At 56.6% G+C, this 27,202-nt stretch overlaps 1 protein-coding gene across 1 annotated transcript in view; it reads left to right on the top strand.

Moving 5' to 3' along the window:
- IGSF9B (immunoglobulin superfamily member 9B) overlaps positions 1 to 27,002 on the top strand; it is a 73,839-nt gene extending 46,837 nt beyond the window's left edge. The window contains 6 exon segments of the mRNA XM_038753523.1: positions 2,534 to 2,695; positions 3,699 to 3,744; positions 7,254 to 8,937; positions 8,939 to 9,009; positions 18,155 to 18,276; positions 22,553 to 27,002. Of these exon segments, the coding sequence (XP_038609451.1) occupies positions 2,534 to 2,695; positions 3,699 to 3,744; positions 7,254 to 8,937; positions 8,939 to 9,009; positions 18,155 to 18,276; positions 22,553 to 22,761 (2,294 nt within the window). The 3' untranslated portion in view covers positions 22,762 to 27,002.
- Positions 27,003 to 27,202: the final 200 nt, after the last annotated feature.

Raw genomic sequence — 27,202 nt, 5'->3', positions numbered from 1 at the left:
TTTCGTCCATATCCTGGGTTGCTTTCTTTTGTGGTTGTTGAGAACGAGCATGGCCCAGTGAATAGAGCACAAGTTGGGGAATCAGAGAACCTGGGTCCTCCACTTGCCTGCTGTGTGACCTGGGGCTTCACTTCTCAGTGCCTCATTTACCTCAACTATAAAATGGGAATAAAATACCCAAGGGAGAGGGACTCCCTTAGACTGTGAGCCCTTTGTGGGACAGGAACTGTATCCTATCTGCTTATATTGTGTCTTCCCCAGGGCTTAGATAATGCTTTGCACATAGTAAGCGCTCAACAAATGCCACAATTGTTATTACTGCAAGGGTGAAAATCCTGCGACTGCTTTGGCTACAGCCATGCAGGAACCTCCATAGCATCTCCCCTCTGTCATTCAGCGTTACCCCCAGGAAGGCCCTCTGTCAGTGGGATTGGCAGGAACATCAGAGTCAGGCCCGGATTAACTCCCCTGAGGGCTAGGGGCTGTTAGATTTCACTGGGTCCCCGAAAACAAGTCTTTTTCCTAATTTGAAACCAAATGATGCAATCCTGGCATCGAGCCTATTAATGTTGTACTAAACTAGCCTTTTAATGATCATAAAGCCATTCTGTGGTTACATTTCAGTCTTAAAACATGGAGAACAGTTTTAATTCAAAATAGCCTACTTCTCACTTTAGAATAGCTGTTATACTAGTTCCTCTTGGATCTTCTGAACATTGTTTTAACAGCACATGCTAGTAAAAAAGATTTGTTCCTTCCTCAAATGAAATCATACTCTATAGATGTGTACGTTTATTTTTCTGAGTCTGTACAATTTTTCAGGGCCCCCTTTGCCTTGAGGCCCCGAGCTGCAGCTCCCAAAGCCCCTCCTTCAGTCCAGCCCTGGTCAGGGAGCCGAGGCTTCCCGAGTTGGTCCTGCTTTCAGATTTGAGTGCTTTTGACACTTGTGCGGCACTCACCTTAATTCCCGTCAGGAACGATAATGACTGATAAGGACTCTGAGAACCTTGTTGGGCTGTTGCAGAGCTCTGAGTTAGACACCACAGGCAGTGGGTGGGTGGCTTCCCCGTGCAGTTTCCAGCCCAATTTCCTGATTTCTGATATCCTGCGGCAGCCCAACATATGAGGGGAGGAGACATAGGCTCTCCTAGGCATCCAAGAAATGATGTCAGAGCCCTAGCTGGGTGTCCTGAACCTCAGCCAGACCACTGGCTTATCTGCTGCCTCCACCACTAAAAGTGGGATGCCTGGAGGAACAGGGTGACTTTCCCCTCTGGTAACATCTCCTACTGTTTCCTGAATACACTTTATCCTTCTTGAGCCTTCTGGCAACAGTGGACTATCCCTCAAATAACCCACTCCAGATCACTCCTGACCTTAAATTATACAAACTCTTCTTAAACCTACTGATCTTTCCAGCATCCCAGCTCCCTGCGGTTATGAATTCAATGTATTTACCACTTGCTGGGTGGAGAAACCTTCCTCTTTTTAAAAAAACAATCTGCTGATGGTCTCCATCTAACTCTTCACCTCTCTTCCTCCGTATTTGAGGCTCAGGCTCTCCCACTTGGAATTGTGCTCTGCCTTCTTCCCTTTCTTCGTGACCCCTTTGGTTCAAGACTTGGTGTGCCTGGTGGAGTGTGGAGACTGGAACTCATAGTTATTGGGGAGGATGGCCTGCTAGAGGTGCCTATGGGATTTACTAGCTTGGGGGCTCTGTTTTACGCCTGTAGCCACCCCTGTCCCGTGGGCAACCCACCTGAACTCAATATGAGCCTTCAAAAAAAAGTCTTCTTAGCCTGCCTGACCCCCCCGAGCCCTACGGCTGGGCCCCCCAGTCAATCTGTATAGGGAGACTTGATTGGGGTCAGTTTTAGGGCAGCTAAAAACAGTCTTCATGCAGGTGCCTTGTTGCTGTGGACAGGTGGCCCCCTGCTTCTGGCAGAAAGGTATGTGGGCAGCCCCCTCCTGCTGCCCAAAGGGTTCCCGGGCAGCCCCCCTCCCCCATTCGCTCTGCCTGTCCCGCTGCCTTCCCCTCGGACTACGGTGCTGCAGTCGGAGCCGAGGTTGGAGGAAGCAGAAATGTAGGGAAGAAGGAGAGAACATGGAAAAAAGAGGCAGGATGGCCTCAAGATAGACCCTGGGGACCCAGGCGATAGCAGTAGTGGCAGTGGTGACAGCGGTGGCTCTTTTGTTCCTTTAATGCAGCACCAACTTTCCCTACCTTCCCACATCCCAAACTCGGGCCCTGACAGGAATGGTGAGTGCTGAACTGGCAGGTCCGGGAGGTCCGGCAGGTCCGGGCACATCAGGGGACAGTGCGCTGCTCTCTGGGGCCGATGGCGCAGGAGGCTTGGTCCACCCTTCCCTCTCCTTGCAGTCACTTCTTCAGTCCCAGCTCTCTGTACCCTGCAGGGGAGGGGTCACAGACCTCCCCCATGCCACCCCATCTCACAGAAGAGGAACCCGAGGCATGCAGGCATCCCACAACTGCCCCAAGGCTCACCAGCCTCCTCGCCCTCTCTCTGGCCAGACATCTTCCCGCAACCCGACCTGACGGAGGAAGGACTAGCCCGCCCTGTGTTGGCCGGCATTGTGGCCACCATCTGCTTCCTGGCAGCTGCCATCCTCTTCAGCACCCTGGCCGCCTGTTTCGTCAATAAGCAGCGCAAGCGCAAGCTGAAACGCAAGAAAGGTGAGAAGCCCCTCCCCCGGAGGATCACTCTTCCTGCCCCATTTCCCAGACCCACCATTAGCCCATTCCCCAGCCCCAAAACTATGACCCTGACCCCTACCCAGTCGCCTGTCTCTCTGCCCAACCCACTGTCCAGACCCCTGACCCGTTACCTGGACCCCTGGCAGCCCAGATCAAAGACTTAACCAGAGAGTGACCCATCCAAGAATCCACTCTCACTGCCTCGGTTAGATCTCTGATCCTTGCCCTGTGAGCTAAAGATAACCAGGCTCCCTTCCATCATGTCCATGCCCATCTGGCCTCAGCCCTCTGCCCCCTCCCTAGTGGCTTTCTGCACTTCCCAAACCCCACTTCCTCCCCATCCCCTCTTTTTTCTCGGGTTCTCTGTGCCACCCTGCATTCCAAATCCACCTTATCCGCCCCCCTCCCCGCCCCACAATTCCAGCAAAGCGCTTTGGAGCCACACAGAAATGAGTTCCAAAAGTAGATCCGGGATGAGGGTGGAGGAGCCCGGAGTGTGGAGAGCAGGAACAGGGCAGCCAGGGTGAGAAAGGGTAGCACAGAGTCACCTCCCAGATTAAATGGCTCAGTTAGAATCGGAACTGAAGTGATTTCCACGCTACTGACCAGAACTGGGCAGGGAATGAGGGGGCTGCTGATCCTCTTCTGGGTGGGAAGCAGGTGTACAGTGGGCAGGGGAGAAGGAACGGAAGGAGATCCGCTGAGGGGTACAGGGTAGATCTGGGGGCGGGGCTGGCGAAGGGTTGGGGCTCATCTTCTCAGGCCATAGAGGGGACTGGTTCTCGTCCTTGGAGAAAGCTGGCCAGAGGTCCGGTTGGAGGTGCAGACATGGCTCCAGCAGGAGCGGGGAGTAGTGACCCCCGGCCTGGCCCCGACACCTGGCCAGGCCTGGCTCCGTGGAGCTCGTCCTGGGGTTAGTGGTTTCCTGGTTTGCGACCCAGATCACTGCCCGGATGGCTCTCTCATCTCCATTCCTTTCCAGACCCTCCGCTCTCCATCACCCACTGCCGGAAGAGCCTGGAGTCCCCGTGAGTACCCGCTCCGGACCCTGCCCTGAGAGCCGAAAGAAGCATCTGGGTCCCCTCTCAGAGAAGCTCCTTCCTGCTCCAGTTCTCTTAGCCTTACCCCAGCCTCTGCTCCCCAGGGGTTGGTACATCCTTGGGGGTCGAGATACCTCATGGACCCCTGGAGAGGTGGGGCAGTTTAATCTCCCCAAGAACGAGCTGCCTTTCGGCAGGGCTGCTTCCCCAAGCGTCTGCTGTCGTGTGTGGTGGGGCCTCCTGCCCCCTGGGCTGGCTGGGAGGTGAGGGAGGGCTGAAGGCCCCGTGCCAGATGTTGAGCTCCAGAAAGCATCCTTTTATCAATCAGTGCTGTCAATCAGTGGTATTTACCGAGTGCTTACATAAATACCATTAATAAATGGTACATATTGAGCACTTAAGAGAAGCAGTGTGGCCTAATGGAAAGAGCATGTGCCTAGGAGTCAGGTGATCTGGGATCTCATCGAGGCTCTACCACATATCTGCTGTGTGACCTTGGGCAAGTCACTTCACTGTGCCTCAGTTACCTCATCTGTAAAATGGAGATTGAAACTGTGAGCTGAGCCCCACGTAGGACAGGGACTGTGTCCACCCCAGCGTTTAGTACAGTATCTTGTACATAGTAAGTGCTTAACAAATACCATAATTATTATTATCTGTGCCTCAGTTTCCTCATCTGCAAAATGGGGATTCAGTACCTGTTATCCCTCCTTCTTAGACTGTGCACCCCCTGTGGGACCTGATTATCTTATACCTACCCCAGCACTTAGTACAGTACATGGCACATAGTAAGCACTTTAAAACCAAACCAAAACACAGAAAACCCATACTGGATGCAGAACACTGTACTGAGCGCTTGGGAGAGTACCATACGATAGAGTTGGTAGATACGATCCCTGCCCTGAGGGAGCTTACAGTCTAATGCGGGAGATGGACATTAAAATTACCACAGATGGGGGAAGCGGTGGAATATAAGGATATGTACCCAAGTGCTGTTGCGGGGACGTGGAGGCGGTGAGGGTGGGGATCCATGTGCTTACGGGGGTAGATGACCATGCAGAGGGGATAGAGAGTTGGGTGGACAGCCGAGAGGTTAACTGTCAGGAAGGCTTCCTGGAGGAGATACAATTTTAGTAGGTCTTTGAAGTTGGGGAGAGAAGTCAGTCATAAAGGAGGAGGAGATTCCAGGCAACAAGAAGGATGCGAGCAAAGGATTGATGGGGAGAGGCAAGGTGGAGGCACAGGAAGGAAAACTGGTGTTAGAGGAGTGGAGTGGGTTGTCGTTGGAGGGGGTTGAAGATAGGTAGTAGGGGAAGAGCAGATTGAATCGATCAATCAATCGTATCTATTGAACGCTGTGTGCAGAGCATTCATTCATTCAGTCAACCATTTATTTATTTATAATTCGTTTATTGAACACTTACTATGTGCAGAGCTCTCTACTAAATAATAATGATGGCATTTATTAAGCGCCTACTATGTGCAAAGCTTGGGAAAGGACAGTGCAATAATAAACAATGACATTCCCTGTCCACAGTGAGCCTGTGGTGTAGAGGCAGGGGGAGACAGACATCAATACAAATAAATAAAATTACAGATATGTACGCAAGAGCTGTGGGGATGGGACGGGGAAACAGCAAAGGGAGCAAGACAGGGCGATGCAGAAGGGTGTGGGAGATGAGAAAAAGTGGGGCTTTGTCTGGGAAGGCCTCTTGGAGGAGATGAAGCGGGGGAGAGAAATTGTCTGTCAGATTTGAGGAGAGAGAGCGTTCCAGGCCAGAGACATGATGTGGGCTGGGGATTGGTGGTGAGACAGGCGAGACTGAGGCACAGTGAGAAGGTTAGCGCTAGAGGAGCCAAATGTGCGGGGTTGGAGAAGGAGAGAAGTGAGGTGAGGTCAGAGGGGGCCAGGTGATGGAGTGCTTGAAAGCCAATGGTGAGTTTTTGTTTGATGTGGTGGGGCAGCCACTGGAGGTTTTTGAGGAGTGGGGTGACGTATCCTGAACGTTTTTGTCGAAGAATGATCTGGGCATCAGAGTGATGTATGGGTTGGAGTGGGGAAAGACTGGAGGCTGGCTGGCCAGCAAGGAGGCTGATGCTGTAATCCAGGCGGGACAGGATGAATGATTGTATTAACATGGTAGTAGTTTGGATTGAGAGGAAAGGGTGGATTTTAGCGATGCTGTGAAGGTGGGACTGAGAGGTCTTAGTGACAGATTGAATATGTGGGTGGAATGAGAAAGGGGAGTCAAGGGTAATGCTAAGGTTATGGCCTTGTGGGCAAGGATGGTGGGGACATCGACAGTTATGGGAAAGTCAGGGGGAGGACAGGGTTTGGGTGGGAAGATAAGGACCTCTGTTTTGGGCAGGTTACGTTTGAGGTGACGGGAGGACATCCACGTGGAGATGTCTCGAAGGCAGGAGGAGATGCGAGACTGGAGAGAGGGAGAGAGATCAGGGCTGGAGATGTAGATTTAGGTATCATCCGCAGAGAGGTGGCGGTTGAAGCCATGGGAGTGAATGAGTTCTCCAAGGGAGGGGGAGTAGATGGAGAACAGATGGGGACCCAGAACTGAACCTCAAGGGGGTGGGAGGCACACAGCGGGTGGGAGGCAGAGAAGGAGCCAGCTAAGGAGCCCAAGAATGAACAGCCAGAGAGATAAGAGGAGAACCAGGAGAAGAGAGTCAGTATAGTAGAGGTAGGATAACACTTCCAGGAGAAGGGGGTGGTCCTCAGTGTCGAAGGCAGATGAGAGGTTGAGGAGGATTAGGATGGGGTAGAGGCCATTGGATCCGGCAAGAAGATCACTGGTGACTGCGCTAAGAGCACTGTACTAAGCACTTGGGAGGGTAAAATGCAACAGGGTTGGTAGACACGTATCCTGCCCACGATGAGCTTTCATGCTAGAGGATTGAATGCCTTAAAGCCAAAGGTGAGGAGTTTCTGCCTGATACAGCGATGGAGGGGCAGCCGTTGGAGGGATGAGAGGAGCGGGGTCATGTGCGTAGAGTGATTCTATTTTTTTAGAAAAATGATCCGGACAGCGGAGAGTAGTGTGGCCAGGAGAGGGGCGAGGCTGAAGGCGGGGAGGTGGAGGTCGAGTCAGCGGCGGTCGAGATGTGATATGGCAAGTGCCTGGGTGACACTTCTTCATTTGGAGAAGGGATCTTCCCCGTTAGCTTCTTTCCGTCCGTTCTCCCAGCTCCACACGGCAGCCACCGCCAAGGGGCAAGGGGACCTCAGCCTCTTTCACCTGCAGCTCAAGTTCCCGTATGGGCATCCCATTAAAACCCGTCCCGCCCCGCGTCCGCAGAATCCCAGGGGCCCGAGCAGCCCCGCTCTAGGAAATTGATCGGCGGGCCCTCGTTCGTTATCGGCCCCTCCTGCCTTAGAGTTCAGAGGTCACCACTCGGCCGGCACTTCCGGGGTTGGCGGGCCGAACCCGGGCTAGAGCCGTCAGCGGTGGGTGGGTCACCATCGCTCGGTCCGCCCCCAGGTTATCCTCCGGGAAGGCGAGCCCCGAGAGTGTCCGCACCCTGCGCGCCCCCTCCGAGTCCTCCGACGACCAGAGCTGCCCCCCGGGCAAGCCCGTGCTGAGCCCCGGCAGGGAGAAGGAGCTGTCGCTGTACAAGAAGACGAAGCGCGCCATCAGCAGCAAGAAGTACAGCGTGGCCAGGGCCGAGGCGGAGGCCGAAGCCACCACCCCCATCGAGCTCATCAGCCGCGGGCCCGACGGCCGCTTCGTCATGGAGGCCGCGGGCATGGAGCCGGCCCTGAAGCCGAGGCGCATCGAGGGCTTCCCCTTCGCCCAGGAGACGGACCGCTACCCTGACTTCCGCCAGTCGGATGAGGAGCCCGACGACCCGCTGGTGCCCGCCTCGGTGGCGGGGCTCCGGGCCCAGTTGACCCCGCTGTCCTCCAGCCGGGAGTCTTCCTACCTGCAGCCTCCGGCCTACAGCCCGCGCTTCCAGCCCCGGGCCGCCGAGGGTCGGCTGCCGGCGCCCGGCCCGGGCCCAGCCCCGGGCCCGGCCTCGGCTTCGTCCCGGGCCTTCCACGCCGCCCACTTCTACCCTGGTTACCTACTGAGCAGCAGCAGCAGCCCTGGGGAGATCGAGCTGGAGCCTCCGCCACCGCCTCCGTTGCCACCGCCCTTCTACCTGCCCGAGGCAGGGAGCCCCCTGAGCTCGGCCCTGTCGTCACCGGCCCTGCCCGTCGAGGGCCCCTTTGGCCACGCCACCATCCCCGAGGAGGACTGCGAGAGCGCATCCAGCAGCACCCTGCCCCTGACACAGACGCCCACCGGCGGCCGCTCCCCGGAGCCCTGGGCCCGCGCCGGCTTCGCGCTTGGAGGCCTGGAGGCCCCCGCGCTCATGTTCCGGCACCAGCTGACCCCCGGGGCCGGGGCCAGCGACCCCGCCAACATTGCCGCCGCCGCCGAAGGCCAGTCCGGCCTCGCCCTTGGGGGCCCGCCGCCGCCCTCCTCCCTCCACATGCCCACCGCTTACCCGGGCATCCTGGCCCTGGAGGCTCCCAAGGGCTGGACGGGCCGGTCCCCCGGCCGGGGCCCGGGCGCGGTGACTGTTGCTGCCGCCGCCGCCGCCGCCGCCGCGGCCCGGTGGCCGGACAGATCCCCGGGCGGCCACGGGCAGCTGAGACATACCAGCCAGGGTATGGGCATTCCGGTGTTGCCTTATTCCGAGCGGGCCGAGCCGGGTGGGCCGGGCGGCACGCTGGGCCTGGACGCCCGGTGGTTCGAGCCGCGGCCCCGGCCCAGCCCCCGCCCGGCGCGCCGGGCCGAGCCCAGCTTCCACCAGGTGGTCCTCCAGCCTGCTCGCCTGTCGCCCTTGAGCCAGAGCCCGCTGGGCTCCCGTGGCGGCTCTCCCGAGCTGGCCGTCCGGGCCCGCCCGCGCCCGGGCCTCATGCAGCAGCAGCCGCAGCCGCCGCCGCCGCAGCAGGCCGAAGGGGCCGAGATCGCCCTGCAGCCGCCGGCCACCGGCGCCCTGTCCCATAGGTCCAGCCCGTCTCCCGGCTCCCCGGCCCCCAGCAGCCGGGGCGGGAGCCCCGGCTACCGGCCCACCATGGCTTTCACCACCCTGGCCACGGGCTACCCCTCGCCGCCGTCGGGGCCGCCGGCGCCCTCGGGGCCCTCGGACCAGCTGGACGTCTTTGGGCCAACGCCCCCCCGCCCCGCACAGGATGGCCGAGGAGCTCCTCCGGCCCGCTCCGCCCCCCACGCCGCCGTCTGCTTCAGGGTGAGTGACCGCCGGGCACCCCCCGCCTCCCTGCCCGCCCTTCACCCCCTCGCCTCACCCCCAGGCCACCCATCTCCTCTCTTCCTACCGCCCTCCCCTCCCTTCATGCCCCCATCCACCCTGGAGACGGGGCTCCTCAGGACCCGTCGGGACGGGATGGGTCCGGCGAGGGCCCGGACAGGAGCGGAGGGGCCCGCCCCCCTCTCCCAGGAGGGAGCCTTAGTGGGCATGGACAGGCAGGCCGGGCACGCGGTTGGCAGAGACCCCCGGGCCGGAGCCCTGGCCTCGGCGCGTGAGCCAGCACGGTGCCACTGGCCGTGCCGGACAAGTTTGGTAGGAGGCGGGGGCTGCCTGAGGGGGCTGCCCCTGGCCAGCGGGACGGATGCCCCCTGCGCTCTCCCGGCCCGGGGGCGAGCGGGGCAGCAGGGATGGGGGGCGGTGGGGGGCCGTCCAGGGTCAGCTCAGGGCCGCTGTCCGCCCGTCCGTCCATCCGTCCGCGCCCCCCCCCCCCCCCCCCCCGGCTCACTGTCCCCTTGTCGTCACGAAGCAGGAGCCCGGAGCGGGACATCCCCGGAGCGGCGGCGGGGCGGCGATGGCGGTGGTCCGCGGCCCGCCCTCTCCTGCCCCCGGGCCCGCCGGGAGAGTGGCGGGCTCCCGGCCCCCGGCCCTCGGCCCGGCCGCTCGGGCGGCGGGGCCCGCGCAGGCCTTCGGGGGCCCCGAGGCCGGCGGGCCGCCGGTCCCCGGCCGCGCAGGACGCTGCGGACGGACGGACGGACAGGCAGGCAGACAGACAGACAAGCCCCTGCGATCGTCCCGGCCAAAGAAAGAGCGCGCCCTAAACTGTAGCGGAGGCTGGTAGTCCAGGTACCGGCCACTCTCCGGGACCAGCGTCTGCCTCTCCTCCTCCGCTCTGGACCCTGCCTTCCTTTCCTCCTCCTCTCCTTCCCTCCCTCTTTCCCTCCTTCTTCCCCCTCCCTCCCTTTCTTTCTCCCCTCTCGCCCCTTCCCTCCCAATCCTTGTCACTCTCTCTGTCTCTCTCTCTCTCTCTCTGTCTGTCTCTCTTCTCTGTCTCTCTCTCCAACTCTCTGTCTCTACCTCCTTTTTCCGTCTCCTCCTTCCGATGGGTCTGACGTGCCGGAACAGCCTGCTAGGTCCCCCTAGTCTCTTTCTGTCTCTGTCTCCCTCCCTCTCTCTCTCTCTTTCTGGTTCCATGCTTTGACCTCTATCCCTGAAGTAGCAGGGCTTTGCAGGGTGCTGGAGAGGTTGTCATCCCTGGAGGCTGGGCTGAACGTAGGTAGGAGAGGGAGGGGGCTGAAGGCCCCCCTCCCCCCCGGGGGGGGGAAACCTGCACTGCCCAAACCAACCAACCCCTGGAAAACTCAAGTTTGGCCCCATCGCTTCCGCTCCCTGCCCCGGGCACCACTGCCAGGAAGAGGAGGAGGGCTATAGGGGCCGAGTGGGAACCCCCCCAGGAAGCCAAACCTACAGGGCCCCAGCAGATCCTAGTGTGGAGCCTCGTGGTCCTGGCCCCAGCCCCCCGGCGCCAAGCCACCGCCACCCGTGGACAGCGGGCCCTGACTGAGTGTGGCAGCCCTGTCGTCTGTGAGGTCTGCGTGTCCTCATCCGCCGTGTTCCATCTCCTCCCTTTTGTTGGCTTTCTGTCTCTACCCGCCTCCCCCTGCTCCATTTTCCAGCCCCGTTTGTGGGTTTTCTACTCCCCCGGGCATCCCCGCCCTCCCCGGCCCCCCCAGCTTCCCTCTGCGGGAGGGGGGTGCCCTGTCTGTCCAAGTGCGCGGGGCGGGGGCTCCAGCGGGTGTTGATAACTGCTTTGTTTCTGATTGATCTCAGCTATCTGGGCAGTGTTGTCGAGACAAGCCTCTCCTCAGCTCAATAGGTAAGGGGGCCTCCGGGCCGGGGGCCGGGGGCGGGGCCGGGCGAACAGGCGGACGGACGGACGGACGGATGGAAGGGCGGACGGACGGGGCTCAGCCCGGGCCATTGCTGCTGCCTTTTTTGGCGGGGAGGGGGTTTAGGGGAAACGCCTGCTGCTCCCCGCTAGCAGGGAGTGGGCGGTGGCGGGGGAGGGTTGGACAGCCTCGCTTCTTTGGCTCTCGCTGGCTTCAGATCCCTGCTCTGTGATGGCCTTTCCACCTCCGGGCCCGATGGGGGCTGCGCGGGGGCCGCCAGTTGGCTGCAGCCCTTCCCTCTCTCCCCCCTTCCCCCTGGGACCAGCTCTGGCAAGGAGGTCCCCTCCCGCCCCCGATCCCGTCCATATCCGGGGAGCCCCAGAGACCTCTGGGTTCTCCCCGTTCCTGCCGCCGAAGCCTCCCTCCCCACAGGCAGCCTGGGGAAGGCTGTTCCTCAATGGACTGAGTAGACTTCTCAGGTTGTCCCCCGTCAGAGGGGCTCCCCACCTTCTCACTGTCCCCCCAGCAGCCCAACCTCAGCCTCATCTCTAGGTGTCCCCGCTTTCCCAAAAGGGACCCCGACTTTAGGTCTAGATAAGCCCCCTTATCTATCCTATACCATTCTGGGCCTCCCCCAGGGAGATGGGGGTGCGGGCAGACCCAGAAAGGAGAATTCGACTGAGGTCCCTTTTATAAGAGATTTAAGAATTTTCTGAAGCAAATGAGTAACAAATAAGGTTGGCATGTCACCTCCGCGCAAGTTTCACAGTGGGGCTGAGGGCCTCCTCCGATCCCTGCCCCAGCCTGACCACCCCCCAGCTCTGGTTGGGAGAGCCCTGCTCCTGACCAGGAGGGTGGGCTTCCCCCGGGAGCTGATGGGGCCCCCTCAGTGACCATTCTGAACTTCTCAGTCACCTTCTTTGGGGAGAGCTCCAGAGTGTGAGGCTATCTGGGGACAGCCAGGAGGGCACAGAGCTGAGGGCCTGTCTGGGCGCTGGCTCCTCTCCCATCTGCCGTCAGTGGGTCCAGTGGAGAAGGCCGACTGCCTCCTGGTGATTGGTCCCTGGCCCTCCTGGGCTTTCTGCCAGCCCTCACTGTTTCGGCTGGGTTCTCGAGTGTGTCCTTGTCCTTCCTTGAGCACGGTAGCTGCAGGGGGAGCAGCCTTCTGGGCCGTCCTGAACGTCAGTCCAACCGGGATGGCGGGACGGGGCCGGGGGCCCACTGGCCGGGCTTATGCCAGAGCAAGAGGCCCAATGGCTTCTGCCCCCGACCCCCATCATCACACTGTCCCCAGTCCCTGGCATCAAGGTGCCCGCTGCCCCCAGCATCACACTGCCTGTTGCCCCTGGTCTCCGGCATCACCTTGCCCTCTGCCCTGGTCCCTGGCATCATATTACCCGCTGCCCCCAGTCTCCAGCATCACACTGTCCCTGGGCTCTGGCATCACACTTCCCACGGCCCCCGGTCCCCAGCATCACACTGCTTGCTTCCCCCCGGTCTCTGGTGGCACACAGCCCACTTCTCCCGATCGCTAGCGTCACACTGCTCCCTGCTACCGGTCTCTGGCATCATGCTGCTTGCTGCCTCCGCTCCCCGGCATCGTGCTGCCTGCTGTCCCTGGTGTCACCCTGCCTGCTGCCCGACGTCTTGCTTCCTGGCATTGTTCGCAGGGGTGCTTCCCAGGTCAGGAGGCCTTGGAGGTGGAGGCTGCCAGCCCTTTCTTTCTGAGCTGCAATGGCTGAGGGGCACTGGACTGCTCCATCCAGCCGGGTGGCTGGCTGGCTGGCTGGCTGGGCCTGGCAACCGCAGTTTTCAGGGTGGTAGAGAGCAGTTCCGCAGTTAAGACTCTCCACTCCGGGCCATCTCTCAACCCTGTGGGTGGGAGAGCCAGCCGCCGCACACCCGGTGTTGGATGCTCGAGTGGATGGATGGATGGGCGGATGGATGTGGTTGGACCTGGGCTCTCACAGCAGGTCTGGACTCCCGGGAGGCTGAGCTCCATCACTGCCCACGGGCACCGGTGCTGCTGAATGCATCCTCCCTCTTCCCTCTCCCTCTCGTTGATCCCCAGTCACCGCTGTCCTCACCCTCCGGCCCCACCCCACCCACCCGAGGAAGAGAATACTGCCATCTCCCAGTGATGATGACCAACTCAGATCCCACGGAGACAGGGGAGTCCCTCCTGGTTCTTGAGCCCAGAGAGTCCCAGCAGCAAGCAAGGCCAGGCCTTTCTGCCCCAGAATCAGGTCCCGGGGAAAGCAGGAGCATGGAGGTGGACAACCGAGCCAGCTCTCACCCTCCCTGCTTCTTTCTAGAGACTCATTGTGGGTGCTGGAGCTCCTGGGGACAGTGAAGAGATTCTCTGCTCTGCTGTTTCCACCCTCCTCTGTCTTGCTTAGAAAAGTGTGACGCCTCTAGTGTCCTCATGCTCCCTCTCTTTCTTTCTGTCTGTCTCCGTCTCTCTTCTCGTGCTCTCCCTTCCTCTTTGTCTCTCTCTTTTCCTTTCTTTCTCCCCATTCTTCTTCTCCCGTCTTCTCCCTCCTTTCCCCTCCCTTTTCTCCTCCGTCCTAGGGTGAGGTATGGGCAAGAGCCAGGTTTTCCACTGGTAACCTCAGAAGAGGAGGCTGGTCCATTTTGCTTCTGGCTTCCCCAATTTCTCCTCCCCAAACTCCCTCTTCCCCCCGGCAGTCTGGAGGTGGCCTGGTCCCCGGAGAAGGACAGGAATCGGCTGGGGCTATTGGTAATTCTTTACTGGGCTGGGGAGTCCCTTGCCTAGCTCAGGGATCCGGAGAGTGGTTGGAGAACGGGAGACCGAGGTGAGAACCCAGGAGACAACCGGCTTTCCCGGCCCTGGGAGGGGCTAGTGGGCCAGCCAAGGGTCACAGAGGGTTGACGTCACAGTCAGAAGAAGCCAGGAGCCACCCGGAACCCCAGGCCAAGCCCACGGATTGGGCACGGATTGTCCCGTTCCCTGGTCCGGCCGCGATGCAGAGGTTGGCAAGAACTGGCCTCGTCATTAGAATGGGGAACGGGCCGGGGGCTCCCTGGTTCCTCCGGTTGGGCCTTTCCCTTGAGCGAGAGACATCTCTGAGCCTAAGTGAAGTCAGGATAGTGAGGGTGGCTCGGAAGCTGGTCAGAGAGTTAACAGCCTGTAATCTACAGACGCCTGCGCCCCGGCTGCTGCTCTTTCTGCTGCTGCTGGTGGGGTGACACGGGATGGAGCCTGGGCAGTCACTGACAAGGTGGCGTTTGACCTTCCTCTTCTAGTTGCGTCTTTGCTTTCTGCGCCTTGCGTTCTCTTTGTTGGGGTACTTGGCTACTCTATGGTTTGGCCTGGAGGTGGGGTGTCTGGGCCTGGGGTGGACATTCCGGCTTCTTTACAAGTGCTTATTACAGTGCTTTGCATATAGTAAGTCCTTGATAAATACCAGGATCGAGAGGGCACATTGAAAACTTAGAGGGGCTTTCCTAAGACCCCAGGGCCATCAATTAGCCAATCAACGGTATTTATTGAACATCTGTTGTGTGCGGAGCACTATACTAGGCACTTAAGAGAGTACATTAGAGTTGGCAGACACAGTCTCTTCCTACAGAGAGGTCTCCTGGGGTGGGGGGGTGGACACATTAAAATAAAGGTGTAAGAAACTTTGTGGACCCAGCTGGGTGGAGGTTTGTGTGACCATGTGTTCATATACTCTGGGAAAGCCCATTTGCCAGGTTCAGTGGTCCCCTGTGGTACCCTAAGCCCACCTCACTCATGTGCCCCTGGTGGGGACAGAGTTGGTCTTCGTGGAGGGCCCAGATGATGAGAGGATCGCAGGAGCCTGGGGTGAGGCGCATGAGCCGAGGAGGGGTGGCCCCTGCCACAACTCCTTAAGTAGCCATCCAGCCAGTCCAGGTCACCAAGCCCTAAGAGCTCTTTCCTCCTCAAAATAGCCAGCATTTGGCCTCTGGAAGTGCTCTTAGCATCTGTTTCCGGACCCTCGGTCCTCTCCCGGTTCTTCTCTAGCCGGGTTGCAGTGCAGTGAGGGGACTGCTTCATGTGATGTTGGCGTCCCAGAAACGGGCAGGGTGGGGAAGGGTGGCGGCAGGGCAAGTCCGAAAGAGTCCCCGGGGGGACATTGTCTACTGGGATGAGAAGTGTATTCCTGGTGTTGCCAGCTGCCTGTCTTTAAAACTTGCGGATTTGCCAGGCTCCTTCCCAGGGGTGAGGCCTCAGACAAGTGCACGCTTGATTTTCCTTGGTCTAGGAAGGGAGTTTGTGCTCCCCAAGGACTTCCCCTTTGGCTGTTTCCACCATAAAACCCGGAACAAACAAAGGACACAGGCAGCACCTGGTGCTCTGGCATGGTTGCGATCGATGAAGACTAATCAAGTCCACTCAGCCATCAGCACAAGCTCAGAAACGTATGGGAGGGTGTCCGTCTGTCAGTTTAGTGACCTGACTGGGGCAGCTTTCTGTGTCCATCTGGCCTTCCCTTGAGACTGTGCCTGTGACAAGCTATCTGGCTCAGATCAGCTGCTTCTCCTGGGGTCACTTTGGGGGCAGGAGCCGTCTCCTGGAAGCAGCTGAGCACACATGACCATTGAGGAAGGAGTCTGGGAAAGGACATGGATTCTCCATCTGTTCTGTGGGAGGGCCACCTGGTTTAAAGGGCTGTGACCTGTTGCTCCTCTGATGGTGAAGGCTGGATGAGTCTCTAACCATTTCCCATGACAGGTCACCTCCGAGAGCACTGACCTTTAGTCTTGCTCCCCTGGCTTCTGTACCTCTTTATCTCCTACCCAGCCAGGGACTCCCTAAGCTGGGAGTGGGACCCAGTCTGGGCTGGTGAATACCTGTGTCTACTTTTCCTGCCAGCACACTATGGGAAAGGAGGGCACTGGCTGAGGCAGGACTCCCTCAGGGAAGCCTGGAGGGTCTTTCCTTGAGGACCAGAAGGATCTATTTCGGGGCAGCAGTCTTCCACACCCTTGCCTCAAGTCCCCAGCTCCTCCTGAATCCCCAGTCTCCTCATTCCTCAGCTTACCCTATGGATGGAGTTCCAGCCTAGGCCCTGAAGAGAACCCTGAAAAAAGAACCTGGCTCCCATCCTCAAATTCCCCAGAAGTATGTAAACACACCACAAGACTTAAAAGTGTCAAATCTACAAAAATAAAAAATAGAGGCATAGGATGTACAAAAGAAAATGCACATGTACAAGCAGCAGAGATGTGCAGAAGTGCTAAGGAGAGAGAAAGGGAAGACTGAACCCGTCTGGATCAATCCAGTCACTCGATCAGAAGTGTTCACTGATGGCCTACTTTGTGATCAGCACTGTGCTAAGTGTTTGAAACCGATGTGATTAATCTGATAGGGCTTTATTTAGAAGGGGGCTTTTGGGGTAGAGTTCTGAAGGAGGGGAGGATGGAGGAAGGCATCCAGGTAAGCGTCAGTTTTGAGTTGGTGGCTGGCGAGTCAGGGAAGTCTTTTTGCTGTTGTTGCTGTTGCTGCTGCTACTACTGGGTAAAAACCAGGTTGGGGATAGTTAGGTTTGCTCCGGGAAGGGCACAGGAGCTTCTGGTGAACGGTTTCTTGGGGGCGGGGGAGGAAGTGGTGCTTGGATTTAAATAATGATAATGGTAATAATAATGGCATTTGCTCAGCATTTACTACGTGTCAAGCAGTGTTGTAAGTGCTGGGGTAGATACAAGCTAATCAGTTTGGACACAGTCCCTGTCCTACATGGTGCTCACACTCTTAATCCCAATTTTACAGGTGAGGTAACTGAGGCACAGAAAAGTTAAGTAACTTGCCCAAGGTTACACAGCAGACAAGTGGCCGAGCTGGAATTAGGACCCAGGTCCTTCTGGCTCCCAGGCCCGTGCTCTATCCACTAGGCAATATTGTTTCCCCAAAAGCTGGAAGGAAGAGAGGACGGCAGGCTTTCAGTCCAGACTGACTCCGAGCAGTCTAGTTAGGTTAGTTCCATGACGTGTGTGTTTCAGTGGAGAGAGGGTGGTTTAAAATGCTGAGGGGAAACCTCTTTATTGCCCCTTCCTAAGCTGCTGACCTGTGCTGCTCCTTTCCCTTCTTCCTTGAGTCCTCTTGGGTCGTGTTTGCTAACATGCCCTCTGCTAAACACGTGCTCCAAAGCCTGCCAACTCTCCACTGCCCTGCCCTCAGTAGAGGGAGCGGAGAATTGCTCTTCATCACCCTGGGGCAGTCAGCCTGCCCAAAGCAGTCTCTCCTCAGAACCCCCTCTTCGCCCCCATCCTGCCACAAGAGCCCCGAGTGGAACAGGCGTCAAGCAGCTCACACGGCTCAGGCTAGGAGGAGAAAGATACAGGAATAGAGCTTCACATCTAACACTGCCAGGGGGTTCCATCTTCATCAGCATCAGCAGAAGCGTCATCGCCGTCGTCACCATCATTGTCATCTGGCATTTTCTGAACGGGCCCGCTGTGCCCAGCCCCAGGATCTGGGCCGAGGGCTTGGCCAGGCTCCTGAGGTTTGATTAATGGTGGTGTGGATTCAGCAGGCTCAAAGGAAAAATTAGCTCTCTTCCCCCTTGAGCCTGGGGATGGGTAGTTGGGAGTTGAGAACTTTCTGATCGTTTCGTCCCTGCCCTTCTTCTGGAGTCTGACCTCGTCTCCCCTTGAGGCCCAGATGACCCCAGAAGAGGGGTCACCCTAGAGCCGCCCCATCTGGTGGGAGGTAGATGGTGGGGGGAGTGGCGGGGTCTTGGCCTGGCATCAGTTTCTGGGGGCTGGGGAAGGGAGTTCGGTAGGCCCGTCAGCAGAGGCTTGGGGGCACCCGACATCTGCTTCAAGCTGCCATTGGCTCTTTCTTTTCAAGGATGTTGTGGAGGGGCTTCCCAGAGCCTCCTACCATCTCCGACCCTCCCCTGTAACTGCTTCAGAATTGCAGTGGTGAAGGGTCGGTCGGTGCATAAAAGCTGCTGTTTCCCCTTTCCAGGCCTCCCAGTTCTTCCATAGATTGGTGTCCTGCAACAGCCCAGTTGGGGATGGAGCTGGAAGAGAGTCAAGGCCACAACCGAGTTCCCAGCACCCCCCGGACCTGAAGGACCTGGAATCGGGGAGGAAGAGAGCTGTGTTGTCGCCCAGGAGCCGACAAGGACGTCCCGCCCGCCCCGGCCAGCCAGGAGCCCAGCTCCGGGGCCTCGCTGTGGGCTGGCTCGTCCAGGGGGAGAGAGGGCGTGGGGGTTGACCGGCTCCTGCCTCTCTGTCCTTTACAGAACATGTCCATCTGCATCCGGGAATGCTGCTGCACCTGAGAGGCTCGAAGCTCTGAAATACCAACGGATAAAGAAGCCCAAAAAGTCAACCAAGGGCTCTTCGAAATCTAAAAGACGATCCGGTGAGCTGCAGTTGTGGGCCCTCTGTCCCAGCGGGTGGGCCTTGGTGGGGGTATGAGGGACCCCACCTTGCTGGGCTTCCGGCAGGCAGCACCCACTGGAGAGCCAGGTCCCTTCCCTGTCCCTTCCAAGGCAGCTCCCTGACTCCCCATTCTGAGTGCTCTGCACACAGTAAGCGCTCAATAAATATGATTGAATGAATGAATGAGCCTCCCCTTGGTCTCTCCTTCTGGGGTGGGACCAATCAATCAGCAGCCTGAATTGAGCACCTACTGTGGGCAGAGCACTGACCTCAGCTCTTGGGAGAGGACGGTAGAGTTGGAAGGCACGGTCTCTGTCCTCCAAGAACTTACAGTCTAGATGTAGAGAGGAAGAGAGAGGCAGGTGCCAAGATAAACTAGTTAGTGGGGGAATCAGTGGGTTTTAAAGATGCCTCGGGGGAGCATAGAGGTGAATACTCAAGGATTTAAAAGATGTAGAAGTGCTGAAGTGGCAGTTCGGAGAGGAACTAGAGTGGGAAGATGAAAGATTAGTCAGGGAAGGCCTCCTGGAGCAGATGGGATTTCAGAAGGGAGAAAGTCATTTCCAGATTCGAGGAAGAAAAGGGTGGTAAAATGGCTGTGTGGGAAGGTCAGGGCTTAAGTGGTTGGATATGAAAACCGATAGGTACAAAAGATTGTCTAGCCAGCTTCTGGGCCTCATCTTCTGCTTCTAAGATGGTGCTTGACCTTCCTTTTCCCCGTGGCACCTTCTGATAGAAGCTCTCTGTTTCCCTTGAGAAATGGAGCATCGCCTACTGTTCCTCCATTTGAGGAAAAGGTGGGGTTAGGCCTGGATCCCACCATGTCCAAAGGGGTCCCCAACCCTTCTCCTGGCCAATCCTCCTGGCTGCCACACATTCCCTCATTGCCAAAATGGTGGCAGGGATGGACAAGGCGGTGCACGTTCTCTGAAGATGATTACCCTTGCTTTTTTCTCCTCCGTAGACACTGTTAGGGCCCAGCTGAGCTGCAACAGGATGGGGGGTGGTGCTTCCCCACCTAATAATGATGATGATAAAAGTGATAGTAATATTTATAGTGGTGCACTGGACTGAAGGCTGGGTGGGGTCGTTCAATGCAGTGCACCTGGTGCTCATCCTTAAAAATGCTACAGCCACGTTTGGGGCCGTGGGATTGTACCCTTCAGTGTGTGTGTGCCGAAGGCTGTTGGCAGGCCTCTGCTCCCTCCCTCCTCCACCACCGGGCCTCTGGGCTTTGGCCAGTGAGGGTGGAAGAGCCTTAGAGAGCTCAGCAGCGTGGAAGGCAAGCAGAAGCTCAGCCCCTTCCAAAAGCCTCTTGAAGGACTAGGACATCCTTCCTTAGCAGGTACCTATTGTTCTGTGTTGGCAAAAAGCACTTGAGAGGCTGAAGTGGGCTCCCCAAAAAACCTTGTGGAAGTCTCTGGGAACCTCTTTTCCAGGAGAGCTTTCAGAACAGGTAGACCAGCGTGGAGTGCTGTCCTCCGGGTAGGAGCGGCTCTTTATAAGCCAAAGCTTTGTAAGGGCCGAGAGAAACAAGGCAAAAGAGAAAACAGTACCCTGCATAGCACATAGCATCACAGCACAGCAAGGGACGACCTTTTTTTGTGCCTACTGTGTGGGTTCCCCCTGGGGCCTTTTCAGCCACATGCTCACTCGTGGGTGAATTTCACTGTCAGTGGTGTCCCCTTTGAATTAGCGGGACAGGGGAGACCCTTCGGAGTCTGGTGGCTTAGGGGCAGCCTGGTCTAGAAGCAAGGACAGAGCCAGGGGGAACCTCTAGCCAAGTCTTCTCTGGTTTTACGCTGAGGCCAGTGTCTTTCATCACTCTATTGGGAGTGGCATGTTGCACCCATTTTGCCGATAAGGAAACTGAAACCGAGAGAAGGAATGGGATTTGACAAAGGTCTTGCTGCAAGTCAAGTGGGGAGTCTAGCTGAGAAATCAGATCCAAGCCCTCCCCTTAGCCCACTTTGGTGACCTGGCCTTTTCCAGGTCGGGCCTGGTTATAAAATTTAACTCACAGTTGCCCACATACCTTTTTCTGATTCTGATTCCGGTTGTACCGAGCATCTCACTTCCTGAGCACATGGAAATGGGTTCAATCAGTCAATCAATAATAGTATTTATGGGGTGTTTACTCTGTGCAGAACACTGTGCTAAGTGCTTGGGAAAGTCTGATAAAGTTAGTAAGCATCAATCCTGCCTTCAAAGAGCTTACACTCTCTCAGGGGAGACAGTCACTAAAATAAATTACTGGTAGGGAAAAGCAGTAGTGTAAAAATCTTTACAAAGTGGAATGGGGGGGTGTGAATATCCAAGTATTTAGGTGACAGGGAAGTGCGCAGGAGCAGGGGGTGGGGATAGGGATTAGGGGAAATAGGGTGACGAAGTGAGAGATTATTCAGGGAAGGCCTGCTGGAGGAGATGTGTTTCAGAAGGGCTTTAAAGATGGAGAAAGCAGTGGTCTATCAGATGTGAAGGGGAGGAAATTCCAAGCAGAAGGGTGGGCAAGAACAAGAGGTGAATGGCAAGAAAGTCCAGAATGAAGACAAGGAATGGGAAGAGCACAAGGCTGATAGGTGACTTGGGCTCTAATCCTGGCTCTGCCACTTGCCTGCAGGATGACCTTGGGCAAAGCATTTAACTTCTCTGGGCCTCAGTTTCCTCATCTGTAAAATGGGATTCAGTACCTGTTTGCCCTCCCCCTTAGACTTTGTGCTCTTGGTGGAACAGGAATTATGTCCCACCTGTTTATCTTGTTTCTCTCTCTGCACTTAGTACAGTGCGTGGCCCAGAGCAGGCACTTAGCAAATACCATTACTGTTAGTATTACCGTTATTATTATTATTATTGTTAACAAGACACAGGGAGCAGGATGTCTTGAGAAGAGCAAGGTGCAGACTGACGTGCAGTTGGAGAGGAATGAGGATAGTTAAGATGGTGAGAGCTGATTGAGGGAATATATCTGCCAACTCCGTTATAGTGTACTCTCCCAAGCTTAGTACAGTGCTCTGCACCCAGTCAGTGCTCAATAAATACAATTAATTGATCGATTGAGGGCCTTGAAGTCAATTGTGAACAGTTTCTGCTTAATGTAGAGAGGGATGGGCAACCATTAGAGGTTTTTGAGGAGTAGGAAGATAATAATGATAATGATGGTATTTGTTAAGTGCTTACTATGTGCCAGGCACTGTACTAAGCACTTGGGTGGGTAGCAGCGCTTGAGAAGCAGCGTGGCTCAGTGGAAAGAGCCCGGGCTTTGGAGTCAGTGGTCATGGGTTCAAATCCCGGCTCCATCAGTTGTCAGCTGAGTGACTTCGGGCAAGTCACTTAACTTCTCTATGCCTCAGTTACCTCATGTGTAAAATGGGGATTAAGACTGTGAGCCCCCCATGGGACAACCTGATCACCTTGTAACATCCCCAGCACTTAGAACAGTGCTTTGCACATAGTAAGCACTTAATAAATGCCATCATACAAGCAAATCAAGTTGGACACAATCCCTGTCCCAGGTGGGGCTCACAGCCTCAATCCCCATTTCACAGATGAGATAACTGAGGCACAAAGAACTGAAGTGACTTGACCAAGGTCACCCAGCAGACAAGTGGAGGAACGGGGATTAGAATCCAACTCCCAGGCCCAAGCTCTGTCCGCTGAGCCATGCTGCTTCCATGTGCAGATGTGTGCAGAAAGATGTTTTAGGAAGACTGTTTGTTACCTCCTCCAGATTTGGGCTAGAAAGGGGAAGGAAGAGGAGGAGGGTGGGGAGGCCTAGCCGGATTGCCTGAGTTGGAGAGATGAAGGTTTTTCTGGACATGTTCTTGACTCCCAGTTTTCCTCCACAATTCACCCCCCAACTACAATGTGATGGGAATGGGAGGGGGAGGAGGAGCCTGAAAAGGAGACTGAGAATGAACAGCCAGAGAGATAAGAGGAGAACCAGGTACTGCTCTTGCTTACGCTGTGAGCCCCATGTGGTACCGGGACTATGTGTGACCTGCTTAACTAGGCCCCGATCTACCCAGGGCTTAGAACAGTGCTCGATAAATAGGAAGCGCTTGACCAATATCTTAATAGTCATAATGATACCAACTGCCAGATCCCGGCCATGGCTCTGTCTGCATCCAGTTTGGTTCATCAGAGTCTTGGGCAGCCCGTGTGTCCGGGTGGAACATACCGGGGGGGTGGGGAAGCGGGCCGAAAGGTGAGGCCACCTTCAGCCTTCCCACACGCCGCCCCTTTCTTCCTCTCCCCAGACGGTTCTGCCTCCCAAGTTCAGCAACTTCCCAACTCTCAGGTCCTGTGGCCCGACGAAGCTGTCTGCCTCCGCAAGAAGAAGCGACAGCCTCGTCCAGACCCCTTCGCCCGCTTCTCGGATCTGTGCCACCGCCAGGTCCCTGAGGACCAGACGGCCATCCTCAACAGCGTAGACCATGATGACTCAGGCCATGCCACCTTGCTGTAGCTTAGCGACGACGGGAAAGGTTCTGTCCAGGAGAAAGGAGTGGAGAGAAGGAGAGAGAGAGGGGTGTGTGTGTTTGTGTGTTTGTATGTGCGCGCGCACGCACGTGCTTGCAGGGAGGCATGGGATGGGTAATATAAGACATAGTGTCGGGGTGGGTTTGGAATGGGGACTCAGGCGGTGGGGAACCTTCCTCCCCAGGGAAGAGGATTACTTTGGTTCCTCAGCACCAAGGTGGCTGAAATGTCCACCTTTGCTTCAGAGATCCCTCCGGTGATCTTTCCTTTTGGATTGGCTCTGGCCTTTTCTTGGCTTTGGGTTTTGCCAGGATCATTGGCTGGAGGACAGGAAGAAGGGCGACCTGACTTGGTGGTAGGTGGGGCAGGGAGGTAGCCCCGAGTGCCCCACCTGGATTTTCCCACTTGTTGAGATGTGAGTGGATAGAGGAGACGAAGCCGTGAGGCTTCCTCGGACACCTTTCTCTCCGATTTGGTTTCTGTTTTCCAAGTCCTAGAAGAGAGATGGTCTGTCCCTCTTGGCTTCTACGCTTCCATATATATATAGATATAGATACAGATACATATGTGTGTAACGTGTGTGTGTGTTTCTGTATGTATATATGCCATGTAGCAATCCAGATATGAAGACGAAGTGCTAAGTGTATTTCTCTGGTGTAGGAAGAGGAGAAGAGGGGGTATTTGTTAGGCATCTGGGGGACCCCCTAATTCAGGTTGAGGACATGGTCTGGCCAAGCTCCAATTCAATGCCACAGACCCATTCCCGGTCTTCCACGCCATCCCATGTGCGATGGAAATCGTGTTCTCCACCTGAAGCTTCCTCTGCCTCCTCTCCTCAAGGACGTAGGGGTGACTCCGAGTTTACCAGCAGTCTCCACCCGCTGAGGAGGGGGTCAGTGCTGCCTTGTCACAGAACCTGCCAGAAACCATTGTTGAGTGCCAATGGTGCATCCCTGGTCCCCCTGGGGGAAGGGCTGCCGGGTGGGGACCAGTTTCCCAAGCTGGCTAGGCTGAAATTATTGGCCCCTACAGCTATGGTCCATACAAGAGGTTACAGGGAAAGATGTGGAGTTAGTTGTGGGCGACCTCCTGGGGGCCTCTGCTGTCACTGTCTCTGCCCTGGGATGCTGTTGTTCCAAGTACTGTGTCAGGCCACTGATGGATTTCTTTCTCTCCTTCTGTGGGAGCTAATTCCTTTGACACACCAACTGCCACATGGGCAGGGGCCGGATCCAAGATTCCTGTCACGGGCTCCATGGGTGTGGATGCCTCTGTTTCTGTCCTGTGGTCCACCTACCTCCCTCCCCAGCCCCAGTTCCAATGGGGCGAAGCCAAGGGGCCCCATGTCCTGCCTCCTGGAGAAGGGTCTCTTGGTCTTCCCCACCCCCGGAGAGGGCAGTGACCCTCACTTCGAGCTCTCTTCTCTGTCCTGCTCAATGGCTACCTTCTGAGGCTCTGCCATTTCATCACTGGGGCTCCCATCAAATCTCTCTCTCTCTCTCTCTCTCTCTCTCTCTCTCTCTCTCTCTCTCATTTCTCTCTCTCTTTTCTCTCTCTTCCAAAATACTGCTCTGCTTGGGCTCTATGGGCTTTGGCCCTGCCCTTGGGCTTTATGTTCTCCTGCTGAGTCTGGGGAGACTCTACCCCACCTCAGTGGAGAGCAGCAAGCTCAGCTCCTTGAAATATTTCCTTCAAGAATCTGCTGTCTTCCCAGGTGTACACAGGGAAGGGGCCTTCCCTCTGTCCGGGCCTGGCTTTGCCGAAGCAGCTTTTACCAAGTTCTCAAGTAGCAAAGAGCCAGGTGAGTCCTTCCAGGGCCAAGGCAGCTACCAACGCTTGTCCCTCTGGGCCCGGGCGGGTGTGTTCTGAATGCTGCCATGCTGTCAGTGGTTCCCCTTGGGCTGGGCCTCCCTGGGCTTCCGAATCAGATGGGCTGGTTCTGCCAGCCAAACCCCTGGTGCTTCCTTCTTCCAGCCAAGCTGGGACCCCCTCAGGAGCCAGACCACTTCCTGGTTCCGCCAAGTCACAGAACTAAGAGTGCAGGATTTCCTGGCTTTTCTTCTGCCTTTCTAAAGAGGAGAGGGATCCCAGATCAGTATGCCTTGGCGCCAGTGGCCTAGGTCCTTCTGTCATGGTGAGGCATTTTGGGTATCATCCACCTTAAGATTCAGCCAGTGCTGGGCTCCATTCACGCCACCCCATTGGAGAGGGCACTGAAGAAACAGAGACAAACCTGGGGCCTCTAAGTCTTTCTCCATCTATGAGTAGACGGCAGAGTTGGACGGGGCCTTAGGGAGACAGAACCTCGCCCCTGGCCATGCCAAACTGTCTCACTGCTGTTTGACCAGGCTCCGGCTAGCTTTGGTGCTTTGGGACTGAGGAGCCGGCCCAGGGCGTGAGTTCACTGTCAGTGGTGTCTCCTTGGAACACAAAGTGAGACAGGGCAGACACTTTCTGGGAGTTGGGAGCCTGTCACCCAGAGAGACCCGGAGCAGTGGGCGGAAGGGAAAGGAAGGTTCCACTAGGAACCAGACATGATCTAGCCCCAAGGGTCTTATTTCTCTTGGGGGTCATTGGAAAGAATTGACCCCTCTTTGACCTGGAATGGGACCACCTAAAACTGAAACTTGCTTTCTTGGTGACGGTAGATCCCTCACCCACGGCCTCATATCCGACTCTTTCTCTCCCCCACCAACACACACAAAATTAGGCAGGGAAAGGCCCACCAGCAAGACAACCTTCCACCCCTCCGTAGCCAAGGTGCCGATTGTCTCATCTTTCTCCTGGCTGTTTTGCAGACTCATCTTGGCAGGCTGAGTGGGGGGTCCCGTCTCCCTAAACTCTGTCTCTCAAGACCCCAGCCTGGAGTTATGGTCGGTGGGTCTCCATGGGTGGAAACATTTCAGCTCTCTGGATGAGCTTGCCTCATGCCAACTTCTGTTTGGGCAAGTGGTCTCTCTTGGCCGTCAGTTCTGTTGTATTGTACTCTCCCAAGCGCTGAGTACCATGCTCTGCACACAGTAAGTGCTCAGTAAATACCATTGATTGATTGATTGATCTGGCAGCTACTTCAGGCCTGAGAGGCGGTGGTGCTCAGTTCTGGTGTGGGGACAGTGGGATATGGAGGGAGTTAAAGGAGCAGAGGGAGACTCCTACCTGTTGGAGGAGCAGGCAATGATTTCTTTGTTTCGTGTGATGCAGATGACAATTGTGCAGTTAGGTAAAGTGGAGTGGGTGCGTATGTGTGCGCACCCGACTAAGCACCAGACCTTGAATGTCACAACTAATACCTTTTGGGTTGTCCCTGAATGACTGCGGTCGGTTTTGATTCCTGGGTCTTTGTTACCCCCAGGTTAGAGCTGAGAATTCCCCAAATCTTCCTTTCCCATGTTCTTTAGCATCACAGGAAAGATGTTACCTCTACGAAGCTCTCTTTTTCTTTCTGAAGCAATTGGCTTTTCTGTCATGCCTTGTCTGACCCCTCGACTCAAGCACCATTGTCCTCCTGGGCGAAACCCACTTCAGTATTTTGGAGAAAGTGCCTGGAGGAGAAAGGGAAGAGTTAGGGTTATGGGGCAAACAGCTCCTTGGGAGCTAGAAATCACCTGGGGGCAAATGGGAACCTTAATACTGCCACTGAAGGGAGAGCAAACGGCCACTGGGTAAGAGTTGCACCTCAGCATGGCCGGCAACGTCAAATCAAGTTTGGTTGTGTAATTCTAGTCTGTACTGTGGTACTGTAATCCTGCGTTTCCTCTTCTCTCTCAGGCCGGTGCTTAAGGATGTGGCCATGGGGGTTGTTAGGGAATGCCAAAATAACCGGAGCAGGTTTCCCCCCTGGGCCCTTTTCCCTCCTTGGGGCTTAGGAAAGCTCCAGTCTCCAGGGGCCAGAGAGCTTGGCCTGCCCAAAGGCCCAAGCTCTTCCCTCACACTCTGGGTCATGGCCGGGGCATCCGGTTGAGGCTCAGGGGTGGGAGGAAGAGGGTTGATATTTCTGGGGCTTTTTCATCCCCGTTATATTTTTTTTCTATCGAGCCCATTCCAAGGCTTGATTTCGGACCTTCCTGGCCCCAGGTCCGGCAGAGGTGTCCCTGCTGCAGCAGGGACCATGGGCCAGATCCTCCACTTATGCGAAGGGGAGAGGGCTGGGGGGAACGGAGCCTCTCCCTTGCCCCCGTGCAGGTAGGGTGCTTGCCGGGCCAGGGTGAAGTCAGCCTGAGCCCTGTAGAAAGGACTCGGTGGGGCCTGGTGGGGGTTGGGGTGGGCTGGGAGAGTACTTGTATATAAGAGACATTTTATAAATATGTAGAGAAATGTAGGCCAAGAAAAGGTAGGATTTTATGTGGGATTTGATTTACTTGCATGTAAAGGAGTCTGGGGAGAGTCCTGAGAAGGCACTGGAGACCCAGGAGACTGTGGCTGGAAAG

The sequence above is a fragment of the Tachyglossus aculeatus genome, chromosome 11, assembly GCF_015852505.1.
Source record: "Tachyglossus aculeatus isolate mTacAcu1 chromosome 11, mTacAcu1.pri, whole genome shotgun sequence".
Taxonomy (NCBI): Eukaryota; Metazoa; Chordata; class Mammalia; order Monotremata; family Tachyglossidae; genus Tachyglossus; species Tachyglossus aculeatus.
The sequence above is the reverse complement of the archived record's forward strand: the minus strand, read 5'-3'. Positions and strand labels throughout refer to the sequence as shown.